The following is a 23,007-nucleotide window of genomic DNA, read 5'->3' as shown; positions in this document are numbered from 1 at the left end:
CAAAAAAAAGCAATGGAGCAAGGATTCCGTATTCAATAAATGACACTATGATACTTGGCTAGTCATTTGCAGACGATTAAAACTAGACCCCTAACTTTCACCATATACAAAAATTAACTCAAGATGGATTAAAGATTTAAATATAAAGTCCCAATCTGTAAGAATTCTAGAGGAAAACCTAGGAATCACCATTCTGGACACTGGCCTTGGGAAAGAATTTATGTCTAAGTCCTCAAAATCAATTGCAACAAAAAGAAAAAAGTGACAAGTGGGACCAGTTAAACTAAAGGGCTTCTGCACAGCAAAGGAAACTATTAACAGAGTAAACAGACAACCTATAGAATTGGAGCAAATATTTGCAAACTATGCATCTGACAAAGGTCTAATATCCATAATCTACAAGGAACTGAAACAGTTCAAAAGCAAAAAACAAATAACCCCATTAAAAAGTGGGCAAATAACATAAACAGACACTTTTCAAAAGGAGATCTATAACTGGCCAACAAACGTATGAAAAAGTGCTCAACATTACTAAACATCAGAGAAATGCAAATCAACATCACAGTGAGATACTATCTCACACCAGTCAGAATGCCTATTACTAAAAAGGCAAAAGCAAGAGATGTTTGTGAGGCTGCAGAGAAAAGTGAATGTTTATCACACACCGGGGCCTGTTGTGGGGTGGGGGGAGGGGGAAGGGATAGCATTAGGAGATATACCTAATGTTAAATGATGAGTTAATGGGTGCAGCACACCAACATGGCACATGTATAGATATGTAACAAACCTGCACGTTGTGCACATGTACCCTAAAACTTAAGGTATAATAAAAAAAAAGAAAAGTGAATGTTTAAATACTATTGGTAGGAATGCAAGTAAGATCAGCTACTGTGGAAAGCAGTTTGGAGATTTCTCAAAGAACTTAAAACAGAAATACCATTCAACCCAGCAATCCCATTGTGGGGTATATATCCAAAAGAAAATAAATCATTCTACCAAAAAGCCATATGCACTTGTATATTCATCACAGCACTATTCACAATAGCAAAGACATAGACTCAACCTAGTTCCCCATCAATGGTGGACTGTATAAAGAAAATGTGGTATATATACACAATGGAATACTATGAAACCATAAAAAAGAATGAAATCATGTCATTTGCAGCAACATGGATGCAGCTGAACCATTATCTTAAGTGAATAAACACAGGAACAAAAAAACCAAATACCTCCTGGCTAACACGGTGAAACCCTGTCTCTACTAATAAAAAAATACAAAAAATTGGCCGGGCGAGGTGGCGGGCGCCTGTAGTCCCAGCTACGTGGGAGGCTGAGGAAGGAGAATGGCATGAACCCAGCTGGGCAGAGCCTGCAGTTAGCCGAGATTGCGCCACTGCACTCCAGCCTGGGTGAAAGAGTGAGACTCTGTCTCAAAAAAAAAAAAAAAAAAAAAATACCACATGCCCTCTCTTGTGGGACCTAAATATTGGGTACTCATGAACAAAAAAATGGCCACAAAAGGCACTCAGGACTAATAGAAGGAAACATGAGGGAAGGAAGCAAGTGTCGAAAAACGAACTGTTGTGTACTGTGCTCTTTATTTGGGTGATAGGATTATTTGTATTCTAAACCTCAGCATCACACAATATATGCATGTATATTGCACATGTACCCCTGAATCTAAAACAAAAGTTGAAATTATTAAAAAATAACAACAGGCCGGGCGCGGGGGCTCACGCCTGTAATCCCAGCACTTCGAGAGGCCGAGGCAGGTGGATCACGAAGTCAGGAGTTCTAGACCAGCCTGGCCAACATAGTGAAACCCTGTCTCTATGAAAAATACAAAAATTAGCCAGGCATGGTGGCAAGCACCTGTAGTCTCAGCTACTTCGGAGGCTGAGGCAGAAGAATTTCTTGAGCCCGGGAAGCAGAGGTTGCAGTGAGCCGAGATCACGCGACTACACTCCAGTCTGGGTGACAGAGAGAGACTCCATCTCAAATAAATAAATAAATAAATAAATAAATATAACAACAAAATAAATATAAAATTAAAATTAAAACATTAAAATAAAGCTACCACATGATCCACCTATCCCAATACTCGGTATCTATTTAAAGTAAATGAAATCAGTACATTGAAAAGATATAATCACTCCCAGGTTTATTACAGCATTATTCACAATAGCCAAGATATGGAGTCGACCTAAGTGTCAATCAACAGATGAATGGATAAAGAAAATGAAACACTCCTCAGCCTTAGAAAAGAGTGAAATCCAGTAGTTTTTGACAACATGGATGAACCTGAAGGACATTATGCTAAGTGAAATAAGCCAGGCATAGAAAGATGAATATTACATGATCTCACTCATACATTTTATCTAAAAAAGTTGAATTCATTGAAGCTGAGAGTGAAATGGTGGTTATCGGAGGCTGAAGGTTGAGAGACCCGAGAGATGTTGGTCAAATGATACAAGGTTGCAATTATACAAGAGAAATAAATGATAAATACTTAAGATGACGAATATGTTCATTATCTTCATTTAATTATTCCACACTGTACATATATATACCATATTAACACTGTGTACCCTATAATTATATATGATTGCAATTTGTTCGAAAATTTGAAAAAACCCCATAAGTCATCTAATTCATTAACTAGATCCCAAAATATGTTTATGAAGAAAAGTTATTGTAAAAGACAAAATATAACAACAAAATTTTCATAGCCTTATAAAAAAGAAAACAGACTAAGAATTATCAATAAATAGGAAATCCCCACAAATAATTTCTTTGTCTTCTGCTATTCTACTTGTATATATCTCAGCAATCAACAAATGAACTGGGCCTTATTTTCCTTATTGCTGTGAAGTGGTGTTTCTAAAGAGTGAAATTACCCAAGGTACACATCAACAAAGAGTATTTCTGACAATCTCTATCTTCAAGTTCAAGAAAGAAGATGCACAAACATTCCAAAAAATGTTTCAATAACAAATGATTTTATGATGAAAACTATAAATTTTCAGGGTATCTATTGCATTAATTTTCTCACAGCAGGGACAAAGATGAAATATCAGCCAATTCATTCCATGAAGCTAGGTTTGTCCTATTAATTAAAAAACCTGAAAAAGGTAACATATAGGAAAACTGTAGCCTTAGTTTTACCTAGGTCACTCGAATATAGAGCAGAAATTCTATAAATAACCCATAGTCCACTATAGGTATGAGTACTGTACTCCCCGCCGTGGTTGCAGCAAGTTACCTCATTGCTGAGAAAGCAGGTAGAAAAGCTCTGAGAACATATCATACCAACAACATTATAACCAGTAACAGGCCTAAACTCCTGTTTAAATTAACAACAGAATTAAGTCACTCGATATAACCAAAACAGTTGAACTATTTTAGACATACTGAGTAATAAAACAACACATGAAAGAAGGGAAGTAAATGCATTGTAAAAGAGGAAATCAAGTCAAAGAAAAGTGAGCCCTCCTTGTTCATTAATACCATTACCTGTCTACCTGGCTGTAATCTCGATCCAGGGCTAATATTAAAAGGGCTTTCCTACTCATAGTATAACCTTCCTCATATCACAGATGAGGAAGGTGAGGTTCAGAGATTTTCAGTGCTTGCCTAAAATTATCAGATATTTAAAAGAAATTAAAGATGACATTATACTAAAAAATTGTGTTTGCATCATTTTACTCTTCTTGCAATAACAACAATAAATTATGAGATGCTTCATAATATATCAGTTTAGAATAAATTATTTCATATTGTATTGCACTTGAAATAATCTCAATCAATAGATTATATTTTATGATGTGATACGAAGCAAGGAATTTAGAGAAACATGGGACTCTCACCTTCTTATAGTCTCTGGAATAGAAAAAGAATGGGGTCCTTCAGGCCAGCCAAAGAGACTGAACCAGGTCTGTGTTGCATTTACAACCTTCTCAAAAAAGTAGTGTGCCTTTGTTCCTTCTTCAAGAGAAAGGAATTGTCCATATTTTTCCTTTTCCATAGATCTATCATCTTCCTTTGATGTTTCACTTTCATCCAAGCGCAAATTTTCAGGCAGTACTTCCACTCCTAAAATTCAAATTAGTTTGTTAAAAAAGGGCTACTTGACCAGGAGTAAAATATTCTGTCAGTTATTGTCATTTGCATGCAGACTAATAGAACCCATTCTACAAATTATTCTATGCTCTCAAAGAAATTCTGAGTCAATTTTCTGTATCTTAAAATAAACAATGAAAATACATTTACTTTTAAGTACCTAAGAGAAACGTTTTAACAATAGCTGGATTTCAATACAAGTTACATTTTCTTCTTGCCATAATGGTATGTGAAAATATTCCCTGAAGTGGAATCTTTCATTTTTTATTACATTAGTAAAATGTATTGACAATCTTCAGTATTATGTATTAGAAAAAATTTAATCTCATCTGAAAAAATTATACAAACACAATATTGGTTTAGATCCCAAATGACTTTCTATCCAAATCAAGTACTTTAATAAAACAAAGCATTTTCAAGTTAAAGTAATTTTCAAGAATATAAAATGATTTCATCTTTTTTTCCAAAAATATCTGGCCATACAACGGCACAATCACATACTCACCAAAAACCTCATATTATTTAATTTGGTTTAGTCCCTTCAATAAAAAGAAAAACGTTCAATATTACCTACATCCAGAGAAATAAATATTTGAACAGTTAATGGTAAATAATAGTATGAAACTCACATATTTATCTGTGCTGACCTCTTTCTAAGACAGGAAACCTTGGCTACAGTTAGTTAGATAATGAAGAGACAAGTCCTTAGTTCTGCAGTTCCCAAACTGTGCACAGAGAGTGCTTGGGATGTCACAGTAAATTTACAGAGGCTCCACAGGTATTAACATTTTTGTTAAATATTACTGCAACATCTATTAGACAGCACATAAGTTACTACTCTTACATTTTTGTCCCAATGCATTTAATAAATGGAACTACGTGCTACATTTTGGCATTCGGAAAAGTAAATACTGAAACAGTAAGAGTGCTGTGAACCAAGAACATTAGAGAATCTCTACTATTGACCCTTGAAGACAACTCTCCAAACAGATGATCCATTTAAAATTAATGACAAATTCCCAATTTTCTTCATGAATTTCTTGTTATTTGTAAAAACCTAACTTGCAAATTAAATGATATTAAGCAGATCATGTCATGGACTAATTTTGGAAAGTACACTATATATTTGCTACATACCAATAAATAAGTTTCCCTTTGCAGGTTCAGCATCGTTGAATTTGCTAGTGGTGTATGTCTTTTTAATTGAAGCAGGAGAGGGTGATTTAGCATCCTTCTTAAGATACTCATCCTTATCTACAAACGACACATTGGATCACAGTAAGCAAAACATGCATTCACGTATTTCTTTTTTTTTTTTTTTTTTTTTTTTGAGACAGAGTCTTGCTCTGTCGCCCAGGCTGGAGTGCAGTGGCGCGATCTCGGCTCACTGCAAGCTCCACCTCCCGAGTTCACGCCATTCTCCTGCCTCAGCCTCTCCGAGTAGCTGGGACTACAGGCGCCCGCCACCACGCCCGGCTAATTTCTTTTTTTTTTGTATTTTTAGTAGAGACGGGGTTTCACCGTGGTCTCGATCTCCTGACCTCGTGATCCGCCCGCCTCGGCCTCCCAAAGTGCTGGGATTACAAGCGTGGGCCACCGTGCCCGGCCACGTATTTCTTTATACCATTATTTAACCTGAGTTTATCTATTATCTATTGATGTATCTATCTATCCATCTATCTATCCATCTATCTATGACAAAGTAAAAAAAAAAGTCTAAACACCCACTGTATATCAAATAGGATGTCCAATAGGAAAAAGATAACATAAAAGTTGATACAATTTTCTAAACTAAATGAATTTTTTTGGTAAGGCAATTGTTATGGTACATCAAAGTTATTAGAGAGTGAACAATGTTCAACTTTAGCGTAAAAAAGAATATGAAAACATTTTAAATGTTTCTACATCCAAATAAATGAAATTATTACATATGCTGTTCAAAATAAGATATAGGAAAAGAGTCACTAGAAAAACTAATTTCTTCCTAGTTATCTCTCTGTAATAATATCACAGCTTGGTTATGAACTGATACCATTTTTGTACAGATTTCTATCTCGATTTCAGTTACAGTTGCTATATATGTATATTAGGGTCTGCCACAGTGTAAATCTGAATCCAACCAAAGGCAGTGCTGGCCAAGAAAAGCCAGTAGGTGTGACCTAAGGCCAAGCCTCAAAATACATATGCAATTTACATATATTCATAGTCTTGATGCAGGACAGGTGGACCCCAGAGTGGACCTTAGCCTGCAAGGGTTCTTGGCTTTGCCCAGGGAAGAATTCAAGGGCAAACCAGAGGTAGAAGTAAACAGCTTAATTGAAGAGGCAGTGTTACACCTCCAGCAATATTACAGCTCCATGACTGCCCTTGGAGAGCAGGGCTACCCCTAGGCAGAGGGTAGCAGCTCAGGGCAGTTTTGCAGTCATATTTATTCCCATTTTTAATTGCATGCAGATTAAGGGGCGGTTTATGCAGAAATTTCTAGGGAAAGGGTAGTAATCTTTGGATCATTGCCATGTAAAGGGACAGTAACTCCCAAATGTTGCCATGACAATGGTAAATTGACATGGCACACTGGTAGGCACGTCTGATTGAAAGCTGATTTTGTAGCCAGGTGAGGTGGCTCGCGCCTATAATCCCAGCACTTTGGGAGGCCAAGGCGGGCGGATCACCTAAGGTCAGGAGTTCAAGACAAGCCTGGCCAACATGGTGAAACCCCATCTCTAGTAAAAATACAAAAATTAGCCGGGCTTGGTGGCATGCGCCTGTAATCCCAGCTACTCGGGAGGCTGAGGCAGGAGAATCGCTTGAACCCAGGAGGTGGAGGCTGCAGTGAGCCGAGATTGTGCCACTGCATTCTAGCTTGGAAGACAGAGGGAGACCCTGTTTCAAAAAAAAAAAAAAAAAAAAAAAGTTAAAAGAAAAAGAAAGCTGATTTTGCCCGCACTCTGTTTTAGCTAGTCCTCCATATGGTCCATTGTCCAAGCGTCCAAGCCCCACCCTGGTGTCAAGTCCCAGCTCCTAACTCAGTCTAATTCTGTCAAAAAAGCATAGACTCTGCAGTTAGAAAAATCTGATTTGAAAACTTGGCATGCCTACTCCTACTCACAGTTAAACTGTGAGTATGTTATACAAATTATTTAAAACATGTATTTATCTCCATAAAATGAAACCAAAGTTTCTGAGCTCATGAGTTTGTTGTGAAGATTACATTAAAGGCAATAACAAATATAAATGAGCTATTATATGCTACGTTTCTTGCACTCTTTCATAACAGAGTCATTTAGAATTTGCCTGAGACTCTGTAGTCAATAGGGGTGCATTATTTCCAGAATGCTACACCACTATAGACTTCATAGAAGTGAGCCTCAGAGAACTCAATGATAAAATTATTTGTGGTAGATGCATTAGGCTAAATGTTTTTAACTTACCATTAAATGATAAAAAGTTCCTAGTGGAATGCAAAGCCACATCTATACACTTTCAACTAAACTCAATAATTCACTTTTTAAAAGAATTTTGCAGATGAACTATACTAAAATAATCATACTGCTTTACTTCTAGATATACTTGATATATTTTAAGACTTTACCTTCACTGATCACATCATACCCTAGCACACACTACCAAAGTGTGTGGGATCTGAGGCCTCAAATTTCATTAGAATTCCCTGGGATAAGCTGCTCACCCTCTCTACATATTCAGATTTTTAATTTGTAAAGTGAGATATATACGGGCATCTAACTCAGAAGTTCTGGGAGGACTAATTTAAAGGACAAATATAAGGCACTTAGCAGAGCACCACATACCTGATAAGCATTAAATATATATTAGAAATTATTACTATACATATTTCTAAAGATGTTTTAGGATATTTAAGAATTATAATGTCTTTCTTTTGAAATATTTCCCCAAATGGATGCATTATTTCAACACATAGACTTTATGCTTAATAATCTAACAACAAGGTTTTATTTATTTATTTATTTTAGAGATAACAATATTATTTATTGCTCAGTAATTAATCATTATTTTCTGGAAGTAAATTATAAAGCATATAAAAATGATAAAGCAATCACGACCACAGTGATAATAGCAATAATAATGAAATATTATTAATAACAATAATTTCCATGTATTTGCAGTCTATGGGTCCTCACAAAAGCCCTTTTAAATAGGTAAAACAGATATTATCACTATTCTGTTACTGTTCTGTCATGCACATTTTGCTTAATAAAAGATGGTAAATTTGAAGATTTGAGAATAAAAGATAAAATCATATGGCATAATAGTGTGGTTGGAACACAAATAAGAATTGCCATCATCCAGTTTGTGTGACTCTTCATAACTATTATGTTGTATAATCTGAAATTCTCCCCCTGGAAGTACAGTAGAAAATAAAAATATTATGTCAATATTAGTCAAAAAAATCTTTTTTTTTTTTTTTTTAATTGAGGAGTCTCGCTCTGTCACCAGGCTGGAGTGCAGTGGCATGATCTTGGCTCAATGCAACCTCTGCCTCCTGGGTTCAAGCGATTCTCCTGCCTCAGCCTCCTGAATAGCTTGGATTACAGGCATGTGCCACCATGCCCAGCTAATTTTTGTATTTTTAGTAGAGACGGGGTTTCACCATGTTGGCCAGGATGGTCTCGATCTCTTGACCTCGTAATCCGCCTGCTTCGGCCTCCAAAAGTGCTGGGATTATAGGCGTGAGCCACCACGCCTGGCCAAAAAAAAAAAAAAATCTTTAAATTTTGACAATGTGTGTTAAAATTTTGAGATATCTCTCTCTCCCTATATATCTCCACTCTGCCAACTGCATTATTCCATAAATTGTTTAAAATAATTTTTGGTGTTCAGAATATGCTATTTCACATATAACTCATTCTTTTATGAAAATATACAGCTAAAAGATGCCTTTCTGATGGTTTATGATTCAAGTAATCCATTTTACAATACTGAATAAATACCTTTTATCTGCTAGACACTGTGTGAGGCACTATGGACACAACGGTGAAAAAGAGAGAGGTGATTCCTACTCTCACAGACTTTATAGATAGCAACATTTAGAAAAAGGCATTGATAATAGGCAGGTTAAGTCAAAATGCAGTAAGGGCCATGACAGAAGAATTGTACAGAGATATGAGGATACACCAGAGAAACACATAATTTTTGCATGCAGAGGCAGGGATCTTCTATAACTGTGTACGGTGTCGTGGGTAAAATGCTTCAGTCACAAGAAAGAATATCAGTAAAGATCAAGATGCTCAAAGAACTTGCAGAAGATTAATGTGGCTTGAACATAAAGGGGAAAATGTCCAGAAATGAGAACTAAGCCACTTGCTAACATGTGTGGTCTTGTAGGCTTCATTCAATTAGCAATGATATTCTATGGAAAGATTTTATACTTGGGAATTAAAGAATGAATTTTCAGTTTGTAAATATCACCATGGCGGCCGGGCGCGGTGGCTTTCGCCTGTAATCCCAGCACTTTGGGAGGCCGAGGCGGGCGGATCACGAGGTCAGGAGATTGAGACCATGGTGAAACCCCGTCTCTACTAAAAATACAAAAAGATTAGCCGGCCGTGGTGGCAGGCACCTGTAGTCCCAGCTGCTCAGGAGGCTGAGGCAGGAGAATGGCATGAACCCGGGAGGCGGAGCTTGTAGTGAGCCGAGATCATGCCACTGCACTCCAGCCTAGGCGACAGAGCGAGACTCTGTCTCAAAAAAAAAAAAAATATATCACCATGGCCATTGTGTGAGGGTAGGTATGAGAAAGGGGAGACCATTGTAGGAGGAAGGAGAACAGTTTAGAAACCCCTGCAACAATCCTGGAAAGGTATTATGGCAGCTTGAATGTTTATAGTGGCAGTGGAGAGGGAGAAAAGTAAATGGATTTGATAAATATTTAGGCAGCAAAAGGGACAGAAATTGGTTGACTGGAAGTGGAGTGTGAGAGAGAAGACATTGCCAATGATGGCACTCAGGTTTCTGGATTTGGCACCTGTATGGACTATAGGTACAAACATAGAGATGGGGTATATAGAGAAAAAAAAAGTCAGAGAGAGGACTTCTGTTTGGGTTATGTTGTTTTGGGGGTGCCTATGGGAATACAATGAATGGTATCCAGAAGACAGTTGAATTCTGAATTCCTGAATCTCTGAGAAGAAACAAGGCTAAAGGTATAGCCCATGGATTATAGCTGAAGTCATGGAAGGAAGAAGAAAGGGGTCAGAACTATTGACACAAATAATTTAAAAGTACAGATAGAGAAAGAGGGAGGAATCTATGAAAGATGCTCAGAAGGAACAGTCAGAGAGGTTAAAGGAGACCAAAAGAAGTATGGTATGTGGAAACCCAGAGAAAGTTTGAAGATGGAGAAAGAGAATAGTCAACAGTCTTAGCTGTGCTCAGTAGTTTAATAACGGCAGCATAATGGATAAATTCTTTTTCCTCACCCCTGAATTTTTTTTCCTGTTAAAGGCAGCTGAAGTATTCTAATTGTTTAACTTCCTCTGCTACTTTTCTCCTTCTCCCTGGGAAGTTGAGTGATTTATTTTACTGTTAGATTTGGAAAGAATTAATAAGGAATGCATGGCCTGAAGCTACCCTTTTTGCTCTTTGGGAATGAGCCTGCTGGCCACTGAGAAAATATAGTCTCCTTCCTCCTCTCTGCTGTCTTCCTAGATGCTCACTCAAAGCAGCTAAGAGGCAGACAGAAATGAAAAGATAAGCAAGGTTACTTGATTGAGAAAGGTACCTGGGTAAAGGGATTCAGATAAAGGAATGGGTTAAGGCAAGAGAGAGTCCTGGCTCCCAGCTTTGTGACCAGTAAAAAGAGTCACAATACATGCTTGTGACTTGCTTGTCGCAATCCAGTTCCAATCCAAGAGGGTATTTGGAAGTTCAGAGTGGTACTGCTTAATGACCTCTATTTCTTCTGAATAGTAAGAAAAAAGAGTCATCCCCTGAAATTAAGGTAGAATAAGACTAGATATGTTTCATCAGAGTTGTAAATATTTGAAGAAACAAGTGAAGAATATGAGGAAACTGGTTAAAAACAAACAAAAGACCTCTAATTCAGCACTGAAAATTAAGACCTTGATGATCTACACAGATGGGATATTTTTTGTTACCCACTCTCCCTCCTTTCTCTAATGTACTCACCTGTATCTTGCCTTTCATATTTCTCCCTGCTCACTAGCTTGTTTAGTATTCTTAGCTTCCCTCACAATTTCTCCTGCAGCAATTCCAGGCTGGTCTAATGACCACACTCTGTCCCACTTTAATTCATCGCACATCCTAAGAATTGTTCCCTTTCTAAACATTGATACTCAAAAAACGACAGAAGGTTCTCACTACTACAGAATAAAGGACATAGCATTATGGTCCTGTACCTACATTTACTGCCTTACACCTCCTGTCACATCTGCATGTTTTTGCTCTATTGTCTTTTGCCCAAATCACTCTATTCAAACTAGATCGTCAACTTTTGGAATTAAGAGATATACAGATTTTACTCTCAATGACAAGCACAATTCCTACCAGAGGCAGCTGTTTAGTAAACAATTGATAATTTTAAATTCACTTTATTTCTAGATGTTGGCCAAGAACCTACACAGTGAGAGTTAGGGATAAATAAGTCATACGTAGCTTACCATTCTTTAAAATAATGTTTTGCTTATCCAGATGAACTGCCATATATGGGTAAATAGTAAGAATGCAGTTTTCTGCTGTTGCAGTAACTGGAAGTGAAAACCTGAAAGTGGAAACATTGCATTTCAATACAATAAAAATTTCAGATGCAGTAAATGCAATGCATTTAAGTATCCCAGATGCCCTTAACGATGAAGACATGATTTATCCATTTTTTCTTTCTACTTACTTTGTTTTTTTAACCATCTACTCAATGTTAATGATTTTTAAAATTTTTAAAGATTTTAACAGATGTTATAAATTTCACTGTCAAGTGTGCTATAGAACACAGCTTGTAACTGTGCAGGTGCAAAAACACAGATTCAGGAAAGTTTAGAGTTGAAAATGTCTCATAGTATATTTACTCCATTCTTCTATGGAGTCCCTGACAAATGGTATGTAGCCTTGGATGACACTATTAGGGAGACACTACCAGATGACATTCACAACACAGAAGCAGCCCATTTTATATCTGGAGAGCTGTAACTTCAGAAGTTCTGTTCCAGCGCAACATAGAAGAAAACCTACAATCTGAACCCCATTACAGTTCTTCAAATATTTAAATACAGTCATTATTTTTTCTCTAAGGTTTATCTTCAGATTTCAGAAATTTAGAACATTCGAGGATTCTTTCTACTGCCAGGTCTCCAAATCCCTTATATATCAGTCTCATTTATTTAGATAACCTTTTGTTTTGTGTTTGTCCTTCTTTAAATGCGTCTGAGGACTGAAAGCAATATATACTGCAAAAGTTATTCAACAAGTACAAAGTACTATTACCTTCTATAACCTGCATACTCTATTTTATGAAAGCATTGTGAAATTGTCTTATTATGTTTACCAACCACAAAACACTCTTAAACTATATTTGGGCTGTCTATCTTATATGACAATTCTATTCTTGTGCAACTGATTTTTTTAATAGAAGGGCTATATTTTATATCTATATCCCTTTAATACTGCCTTATTAATTTCAGATCTGCATTATAGTATACCAAGAAAATATCACTGTTGAATCAGCCATCTATCATCTACTAGTACTTTATGGTCACTAGCTGAAGTAAAATGCCAAAATCCCACGTTTTAATGCAAGTAACTATAAGTAAATATAGAATAGGATGAAAGTAAAAACATGTTCATAGCTGAAATATAATGAGTTATCAAGTAAATTAATGGTAAACGTATATTACATGCAATTGAATGATTTCCACCTCAGTTCTGCATACAATATTTTCCAGTAAGAAAAGAACTACATTTTTCACTTTATACATTGATATGTATTAACATTTTATGTAAAATACACGCACTCAACATCATCTTGGTTAACAAACACTAATCTTATCTTTCTTTTCTATGGATCCTAAGCACATGTATCAGCCTTATTCAGGATTACATTTCATATCTATATGTAATTTTTACCATATGATATCATTGTTAAATTTAAATTTCCCTGATAGCATAAATCAGTACTTCTACAAATTGTGCATTTGTGCTAAACATAGTGATCAATCAAAATTTCATTACCCAATAATCTATATTTAACCAATAATTTTAGATTAAATAACATAGTTTACATAGAGGCACCATCATCACTACCACATAGAATAAGAAATATTATTTTTTGTTTTAACTATGACTACAGAAGGAAAAAAAGACCACTGTAATAAATTCTGTGGATGCTCTGCCCTTATACTCATATCCCCTGTGATGTACCCTGGGGCAGGCCCATAGCCAACACCTGTGGGTGTGGAAGTTTCAAATCTCAGCTCCATCACCCCAATCACAACAAAAATTGTGATGTCATTTCAGTTCTGGAGAAACCTACAGGATTAAGTTGCTGTTGAGATTTTGATTTAAATGTCACATTTATTTGGAGTGATCAATTCCCTGTTCTACTTCTCTTACCCCATTACTTGTTTTTTTGGGGGGGAACATTTTCTTAATGCGCAGACCCATGAATCATCATCTAAAAGTGAGCTTGTGAACAAAGTTCCCTAAGACAACTACCAAATGAACAAACCAAAAAAACACTATCACTTGAAATATTTCTAAAATGGTAAAGAATTAAGGAAAATAATTCTGAAAATAAATTTTATTACAAGAATGAAGTGGAAATAAGTATAATGTTTGTTTGTTTCTCTTACAAACCTAGTTTGCAGAAGATAATATTTGATTTCAGATGTTCCTCATGGTAAAAAAATAGCCAACATATACAAAACTGACTTGACCACATTCTTTTCATAGAGCATATAATATAGAAATTATACAAGTAATATGGCATGGGACTATGGACACTTCACTCATTGATATTACTATTAAAAATATATTAAAACAGAAAAAAGGACATACAGTTGGTAGTACCAATAGCCTACATTTTAATAAAAATATTTCTGGGGAAATAGAGCAATTTGTGTTACCTCATCAGGGGACAATGGTAATATTTATGAATTCCCTATGCCAATGCATACAGACACAAATGGTTACTGACAGAGGAATTGCTCTAAAAAATACTCAGTATTACAGTAACAATGAGATGAAAAGGCCCTTTGATATTATGAGTTTCAATTCCATTATAAGATTTAAATAGCTACCTCAGGCATGTGTGATTTAAAATAGTTCTACTGGGTAAAAATCAGAATGAATATTCCTGGCAATAAAGAGGGTCGAAGATATGATGTGAATGTTAATGAAAATGTAAACGGGTTTGTACTATTTTTGGCCATGTTTCCTGTTATAAGTAATACTGTGTTTGGTCATTTGGTTATGGTGGTGTCCACCGGATGTCTTCACTTCTTTTTACAGCAGCATTAGACATGTAATTTACATACCATAAAATTCATCTTTTAAAGATGTACAATTCAGTGTTTTTTTAAAATATAATCACAGAGTGGGGCAACCATCACCATTATCTAACTTTAGAAAATTTTCATTGTCCTTAAATGAAACTCTCTACGGCTTAACAGTCACTCTCTATTTGCAACTCCACCCCAACCCCAGCCCCTGAAAACAACTAATCTGTCTCTACATATTTTCCTATGCTGGAAATTTCTCTTTTGGAAATTAGTAAGTATTCTGTGGATGAAATGTGGAGACCATGTGTACATCCTTCTCCTTACCAGTCTTTCATATTTTGAATGGTATGATGACCACATACAATTCATTAAATAAGGTGTGGAAAGTCTCACAATTCATCTCTCTGGTCATTAGCTAGTGAATAATTAATACTCTAATCACACATCACTAATTCTTTCCACATCATTAGTGAGGCTGAGAGATTTTATGGTTGTCTGAGCAATTTTTAGGCATAAAACTTTGAAGCTTCATGTTAAATTTCAGTGATAACTGGCCTTGTATTTATAATATTTTGCCTTGTATTTATAATTATAATATTTTAGCACTTCCCACTAGCACACAAAATACTGTGATGGCATGTCAAACATATGTCAACATCATAAAAAATATTACGATATTATATTTATCATCTTTACTAAAGTTCTGCTCACATCTATACTATTTCAAGGCAGATCTTACATTCTAAAGGCAATCTTATTGAGCACGATTTTAATTCACAGAGAAATGGACACAGCAAGAAAGCCTCCAGGTTTATATAAACATGTCTCTCTAGTCTTACTATGGTTTTCTGACTAAACTTTTTTCTGCAAAGCAGCTAGAAAAAAAATTATATGTTGGTAACACTGGCAGTGGCTATGAAGGGTTAAAAGAAGAGGTTAATGCAAAGATTTTCTCTCATTCTGTAGGTTGCCTGTTCACTCTGATGGCAGTTTCTTTTGCTGTGCAGAAGCTCTTTAGTTTAATTAGATCCCATTAATCAATTTTGGCTTTTGTTGCCATTGCTTTTGGTGTTTTAGACATGAAGTCCTTGCCCATGCCTATGTCCTGAATGCTATTGCCCAGGTTTTCTTTGAGGGTTTTTATGGTTTTAGGTTTTATGTTTAAGTCTTTAATCCAGCTTCAGTTAATTTTTGTATAAAGTATAAGGAGGAGGTCCAGTTTCAGTTTTCTGCATGTGGCTAGCCAGCTTTCCCAGCACCATTTATTAAATAGGGAATGCTTTCCCCATTGCTTGTTTTTGTCAGGTTTGTCAAACATCAGATAGTTGTAGATATGTGGCATTATTTCTGAGGGCTCTGTTCTGTTCCATTGGTCTACATCTCTGTTTTGGTACTAGTACCATACTGTTTTGGTTACTGTAACCTTGTAGTGTAGTTTGAAGTCAGGTAGCGTGATGCCTCCAGCTTTTTTTGCTACCTACTCATCTGATAAAGGGCTAATATCTAGAATCTACAATGAACTCAAACAAATTTACAAGAAAAAAACAATCCCATCAAAAAGTGGGCAAAGGACATGAACAGACACTTCTCAAAAGGAGACACTTATGCAGCCAAAAAACACATGCAAAAATGCTCATCATCACTGGCCATCAGAGAAATGTAAATCAAAACCACAATGAGATACCATCTCACACCAGTTAGAATGGCCATCATTCAAAAGTCAGGAAACCACAGGTGCTGGAGAGGATGTGGAGAAATAGGAACACTTTTACACTGTTGGTGGGACTGGAAACTAGTTCAGCCATTGTGGAAGTCAGTGTGGCGATTCCTTGGGGATCTAGAACTAGAAATACCCATTTGACCCAGCCATCCCATTACTGGGTATATACCCAAAGGATTATAAATCGTGCTGCTATAAAGACACATGCACATGTATGTTTATTGCGGCACTATTCATAATAGCAAAGACATGGAACCGACCTAAATGTCCAACAACAATAGACTGGATTAAGAAAATGTGGCACATATATACCATGGAATACTATGCAGCCATAAAAAATGATGAGTTCATGTCCTTTGTAGGGACATGGATGAAACTGGAAACCATCATTCTCAGCAAACTATCGCAAGGACAAAAAACCAAACACCACATGTTCTCACTCATAGGTGGGAATTGAACAATGAGAACACATGGACACAGGAAGGGGAACATCACACACTGGGGACTGTTGTGGGGTGGGGGGAGGGGGGAGGGATAGCATTAGGAGATATACCTAATGCTAAATGATGAGTTAATGGGTGCAGCACACCAACATGGCACATGTATACATATGTAACAAACCTGCATGTTGTGCACATGTACCCTAAAACTTAAAGTATAATAATAAAAAAATAAAATTTAAAAAAGAAGAGGTTAATGGTAACATTGCTTTTGATTAATGAACCATATTTCTGTATATAGGTTTGAATAAAGTGAACAACAGGTGAAGGAGAGGAAAAGATGCTGGGTTGGTGTTTTGAACATGCTTTAAACTGTGAAACCAATGACCACCCCCATCACCATAAAAAACAGGTGCTTACAAAATTCATATAGCATTTAGGTAAAGACTTAAAATCAATGGAATAAATTCAGATGACTATATTTCCTTCACAGAAATTTATTACACAAAACAAACTTCCTTGAGCAACCATTCTGATGTGGTTTATCCATACCTATTCACAATTTTTCTCAATTTCAATAACCACTAGCAAAACATTTTATATGTAGCTTTACTCACATGCACAAAAATCCATTGATATGTGTCTTAGATATCTAACACTTGCTATAGCGATTACTTCATGTCAATTAAGTCAATTGATGGGACAAAAGAATTTTAATTCTGGTGCTCTTATGTATATTTATAACATACATAGAGAGCTCATTGAGTATGAGTGGAGCTCATTCATTATGTTGCCAGACACAAGAATCTCTTGATCACAAGTGAGGACATTGTATGTCATGTTGTTAATCAGTAATAGAGTTACGAAGTCTATTAGTTCATTCTTGTATTGCTATAAAGAACTACCTGAGGCTGGGCAATTTATAAAGAAAAAGGTTTAACAGACTCACAGTTCTGCACGCTGTACAGGAAGGCACGCCTGGGGAGGCCTCAGGAAACTTACAGTCATGGCAGAAGGTGAAGAGGAAGCAGGCATGTCTTACATGGCCAGAGAAGGAAGAAGAGAGGGCAGTGGGAGATGCTACACACTTTTAAACAACCAGATCTTGTGAGAACTCACTATCGCGAGAACAGCAAGGGGGAAATCCACCCCCTTGATCCAATTACCTCCCACAGGGCCCCTCCTCTAATACTGGGGCTTACAATTCCACATGAGACTTGGGCAGAGACACTAATCCAAACCATATCACAAAGTCTGGATTTATTTATTTATTTCTAACAGATAAAAACAGACTGGACATACTTTTTATTACAATGTGATTGTCACTTACTTGTTTTTCAGTATCTTTAACTTGAATGAGGAGGTGGAAGGGAGTAAAGTTATAGCTGCTCTTCTGGGCATTGCAATAACCTATAATATGTTATCTGTAGCCCATCAAGAAACTGTTATTTATAAACATTAATAAGTCTAGAAAATATGTGCTATGAACCAATTTCGTGCCCTAAAATAGACTTTAGGTTCTAAATCCCCCTAAGTCCAAGGAAGTATGTTTCACATATGAATGTCTTCCATTGATTTGTACCACAGCAGAGTAAGATAAAGGAAGAGAATTCTTCTTCAGATCACATAAGAGATCCATAGATATTCATCAAATACAGAAATATATGTTCATTTAGCAATTCTATAAGTGTGTATTAATTCTTTTCACATGAACCATCTCATTGGTAGTATGCCTTTTTCTCTGGAAATGATGCTATAATTCATGTAAAACATTTTTGAAATTTCAAAATCTCTCTTTAGGGTCTATTTTCACAATTTTAAATTGTGTTAACATCAATTAATATACATCAGTGTATGTTTTATTTGTAATTCAGTGATTTTATGAGAAAATATAACAGGTTTATAATGCAGTTTCAAATGAAGTTTCCAGGAAGGAATTGGGGCAAAAAGTAAAAGTTATCACCTCTAAAATGTTTATACTTAGAAAAATTATATTTTGTATATATATATATATATATATATGTTCACACACACACACACACGTGCACAGAAATACATGGACATTGTCTTAGTCTGTTTGTGTTTCTATAAGAAACACCTGAGATTAGGTAATTTATAAAGAGATTTATATGGCTCATGGTTCTGAAGGGTGTACAAAAAGCATGGAAACAGTATATGCTTCTGGTGAGGGCCTCAGGCTCCTTCCATTCATGGTGAAAGGCAAAGGAGAGCCAGTGTGTACAGATCACATGGTGAGAGAGGAAGGAAGAGAGGGAGGAGTGAGGTGCCAGGCTCCTTTTAAGAATCAGCTCACATGGTAACTATCCTAAGTACTAACAGAGCAAGAACTCAATCATTACCTGAAGGACAGCCCTAGCCATTCATGAAGAAACCACCCCATGACCTAAACAATTCACATTAGGCCCCATCTACAATACTGGGGATAAAATTTCGACATAAGATTTGACAGGGCCAAACAAACCATATCCAAATCATAGCAAACTTATTAGTGTGTATGCATAGATATATACATTATTAATGTATAAACCTTATGTTTATGTTTTTATGAAGGCATATACATTTATTATATTCTAAAAATACACAGAAGGAATCTAAACTTTAATCAGAAAGAGACTAACATATTAAATGGCGGCTGTGTCTTTACCTCAAAGAGTAGAACTGCTAAATATCATGCCTTGACCTGTAATGCAATAAGTACAGCAATGTCTAACAAAGAAAAATTATTTCTAATCATTAGCTGTTCTGCTGTTTGCATGCTTATATACTTGAAGGTTAATTTCACAGAACTTAGAGCATAGGAACTAGCTATTATATACACTATATGGGTTAATATTTGCAGCCTGATGGAACCAAACACTAAAACTTCAACATGATGATATGAACTCACACAAAACAGTAAGATCATTGTCATTTTCATTCCAAGAATAGTGTAGTGCACCTTATTGACTTTATAAGACAGGAATGACCTATCCAAACCATGCTTTTTACAGGCTCTTTTCCTTATATCTCTTAGGAGATTTCAGGATATATATATATATATATATATATATATATATATATACATATATCTATAGATATATATAGATATATATATATATAATTAAAAAGGAATAGTTATACTTTGAAACGGCTCGATTCTAATTTTTTATAAACAAAGAATAACACAAAAACAAGGTCAGAACTGGCCTTAAAAGTTGAAGGACATCAACTCTGTGTAATGTGAAACTTCCTCTGATAGAAATATTTGTTAAAATTATTTTCCCAACTGTCTGGCCAATGGTCTGAATTCCTACCATGAAATATGTATTCTCATTAGTTAGAGCAGTACAATCCAAGAGAATATTTGTTGATTATAAATTAGTAGCTTGAAGATTACTTATTAACATTTAAGCACGGGCTCAGCTATTAGAGATCGACGAAGACATGATGAAATGACCATATGAAATTAGGAAGTTAGGTGACGATCTGACATCACTTTCAAAGGGAATATGATTGCATATGGGTGAGTGCCTCAGCTGGGGACTCCCGGCAATAAGAAAATGGTTCAAAAGGGAAGGGCAAAATAAATCAATTAGGAACTACAATATATTCAACACAGCATAAAATACTCTCTTATCTCATTGATTATTCCAGAGTTAGATGATCTCTTTTATAATGTCCCCATTGGATATAAGGGCAATAATAGAAAGATGTGTGAACTTAATAAAAATAAAGTTCACATATTGTGTTGCATTGTTCCTTTCAAATGAGAGGTCAATAAAATCCATCCAAAATATAACTGCATTATTAGTAACAGACTCGGAATGGTAAAACTACTGTTTCTGTAATTTATGAAAACGGGTCCCAATTTCTAGGCTGCAGACTCTTACAAAGCATCTGAGGGTGTACCTGCAAAACAGTCAGTTTGATAATTAATTTTTAACACGTCTTTTAAAATGACTTTACAAATGTCATTATATACTCTAAGAGGTAATACAATTACATTTTACTTTAGAGTTTATCTGAATTTATAGTAATGTTTGGTGATATGTTTTCTCAAAAAAACAGGTAATAACATGTAAGTATTTTCATGTAGAGTGGCTAGCAAATGATTTGAGCTTTAAAAGCATGCAGCAATTGAAAAGAATGAAATCACAACTCTTCAGTTTGAATGTAGTATAAAACAATTCATGCTAATATCTCATTAGTTTATGTAAGACTGAAATAAAAATCATTTAATGTTCATGGAAGTCAGATGTCACTTCAAGCCTTAAAGCAGAATTCTGAAGTACTATCTGCATTTCAGCATGGAAGAATTAAATCCAACTTCCTGCCATTGATGCTTCTTTATGTACACTTATCCAGTAGTAATAGGAAAGTACCATGCCCAGCAAACTACTGGAAAAGGTCATAAACACCCATGTTCTGGCTATAAAAACTTAGGTTGGTGCTGTTGGAGACTGACTCTCACAGTTACATAGAATACTATTAAGATTATGGGGCTAACATTTGCTTCCAGATTTAGTAATTGGGAAACAAAATGTTTAAATTGTAATAAGCCTGAGGAAAACAGTTGCCAAGAGAATAACAGAAGGTGAGGATGGGAGGAAAGAGAGGCATTAAAAAAATTATAAAACATAATGAATTTGCATGCCTATTTCAATAAATTGACTTAGAAGGTTTGCAGTTTTACCAATCACTGCAAGGTCTATATTTTTAGTAGAATATAGGGTATTTTTTAACAAAAGTTAATAAATATTCAATTACACAAAACAAACTAGAGTCAGCTATGAAGATTGATTCGTGAAAGTGTAGCACAAAATTGACATGTATATATGCTGCCTTTTTATTTTCTTTTATTTCACGGGGTTGTTGATGTTTGACTTGCTATCAATAACCATGTCCTAATATTTATTCCATCAAAATCACTTCTTTCCCATTCACAGTTTTATTTTCATTCTAACAACCACCACTCTAATTCTGCACATTTGCACAGCAGCAACCTGGTATAGCTTATTCATTGGTCTCTTTACTTCTGCCCTTTGTCATAATTACCTTGCACATAAATATCTTACTCATTATGTCTAGCCTCTTAAATGCAAAGATAAGCATACAGCATGTAAAAAAGACTGCAATATGAGTGTATGGACAGATGGAGAAATTGACATCCTCATCTGTGATACATTTGAGCTACTGGAAAAAAAAACTACTTTAGACATCAGTGGGGATCCTACATGTATAACATTCAATCCCTAATTGTCATAGGTTGAGTTTTCTAGAAGCAGACAGTTTGGAGTTTAAGAGGATTATTAGGGAGTAACACATGTAAGAAATGGAGATGGAACCAAATGAAGAACAGAATGAAGTAGAACAGCTATGCAAGCCCAGTGAAGGCTTGGTCAACCAGGCTGGGAGCTCTGGATTGCCTTTCAAAGTTTCTGGTATCAGGCTGAAATGTGTAGTGCTCTAAACATGCCTTAATCAGTTAAAAGATGCAGACTGGCCTGGTGGGGTGTCACCTTAGTCAAGGTGGCACTGTTCAGCTGAGAAAGATCCTGTAGGAACTGACAAAAGGAGGCAGGTAGCTGATAGCATTCCACATAGCTAAGCACCAAGTGCTAACATGAAAAGGCATCTGGAAAGTTCAGTTCCACATATTTCAAATTAATCAACTCATTTTTAGCCTAATTTCCAAACCATAAAAAATCTTAACAGTTGTTGTAATCATCCATTATAACAAGCTGTATCATTTGCTAACCCCACACACTTGGTGCTTTTGGTGTGTCTTAGGACAGAGAGATACATGCTGGTCAGCATACCATTTGAGCAGCCTTCCTTAAGTGAGGAGAGACTGAGCAGCCACTTGAGGATTTTATATCCTTGTAAGTCTGCGAAGCCCTTTGTAAAGCACAGCTTCTTCAGGCATTACTTGAAATTCTATCGAGTATAAATATGAAATGCCCTTCTTGGTCAATTTTGCTCATAGCCAATTCTTATTCATTAGTCAACCCATGTTGTATATGTCACATATCACTCTTTGTTTATACATATTGTTAGGTTACCTAATTACCAAGATGATGCATTATGGTTTTTAAAGTTATGGTTTCATCCAGTAGGAACCACCACAGTGCAAGTAGATGATACTTTTATTTTGAAACTAAGAGCTTGAAAATAAACTATCATCAGAATGAGCAGACAACCTACAGAATGGCAGAAAAATTTTGCAATCTGTCCATCTGAC

General features: G+C 35.8%; 1 protein-coding gene across 1 annotated transcript in view; it reads right to left on the bottom strand.

The window, feature by feature from the left end:
- Positions 1 to 23,007, bottom strand: part of CFAP47 (cilia and flagella associated protein 47) — a 455,521-nt gene that overhangs the window by 307,820 nt on the left and 124,694 nt on the right. Inside the window, 3 exon segments of the mRNA XM_063634578.1 lie at positions 3,867 to 4,092; positions 5,257 to 5,373; positions 11,778 to 11,878. Of these exon segments, the coding sequence (XP_063490648.1) occupies positions 3,867 to 4,092; positions 5,257 to 5,373; positions 11,778 to 11,878 (444 nt within the window).

The sequence above is a fragment of the Symphalangus syndactylus genome, chromosome X (genome assembly GCF_028878055.3).
Source record: "Symphalangus syndactylus isolate Jambi chromosome X, NHGRI_mSymSyn1-v2.1_pri, whole genome shotgun sequence".
In the NCBI taxonomy this organism is placed as follows: Eukaryota; Metazoa; Chordata; class Mammalia; order Primates; family Hylobatidae; genus Symphalangus; species Symphalangus syndactylus.
The sequence above is the reverse complement of the archived record's forward strand: the minus strand, read 5'-3'. Positions and strand labels throughout refer to the sequence as shown.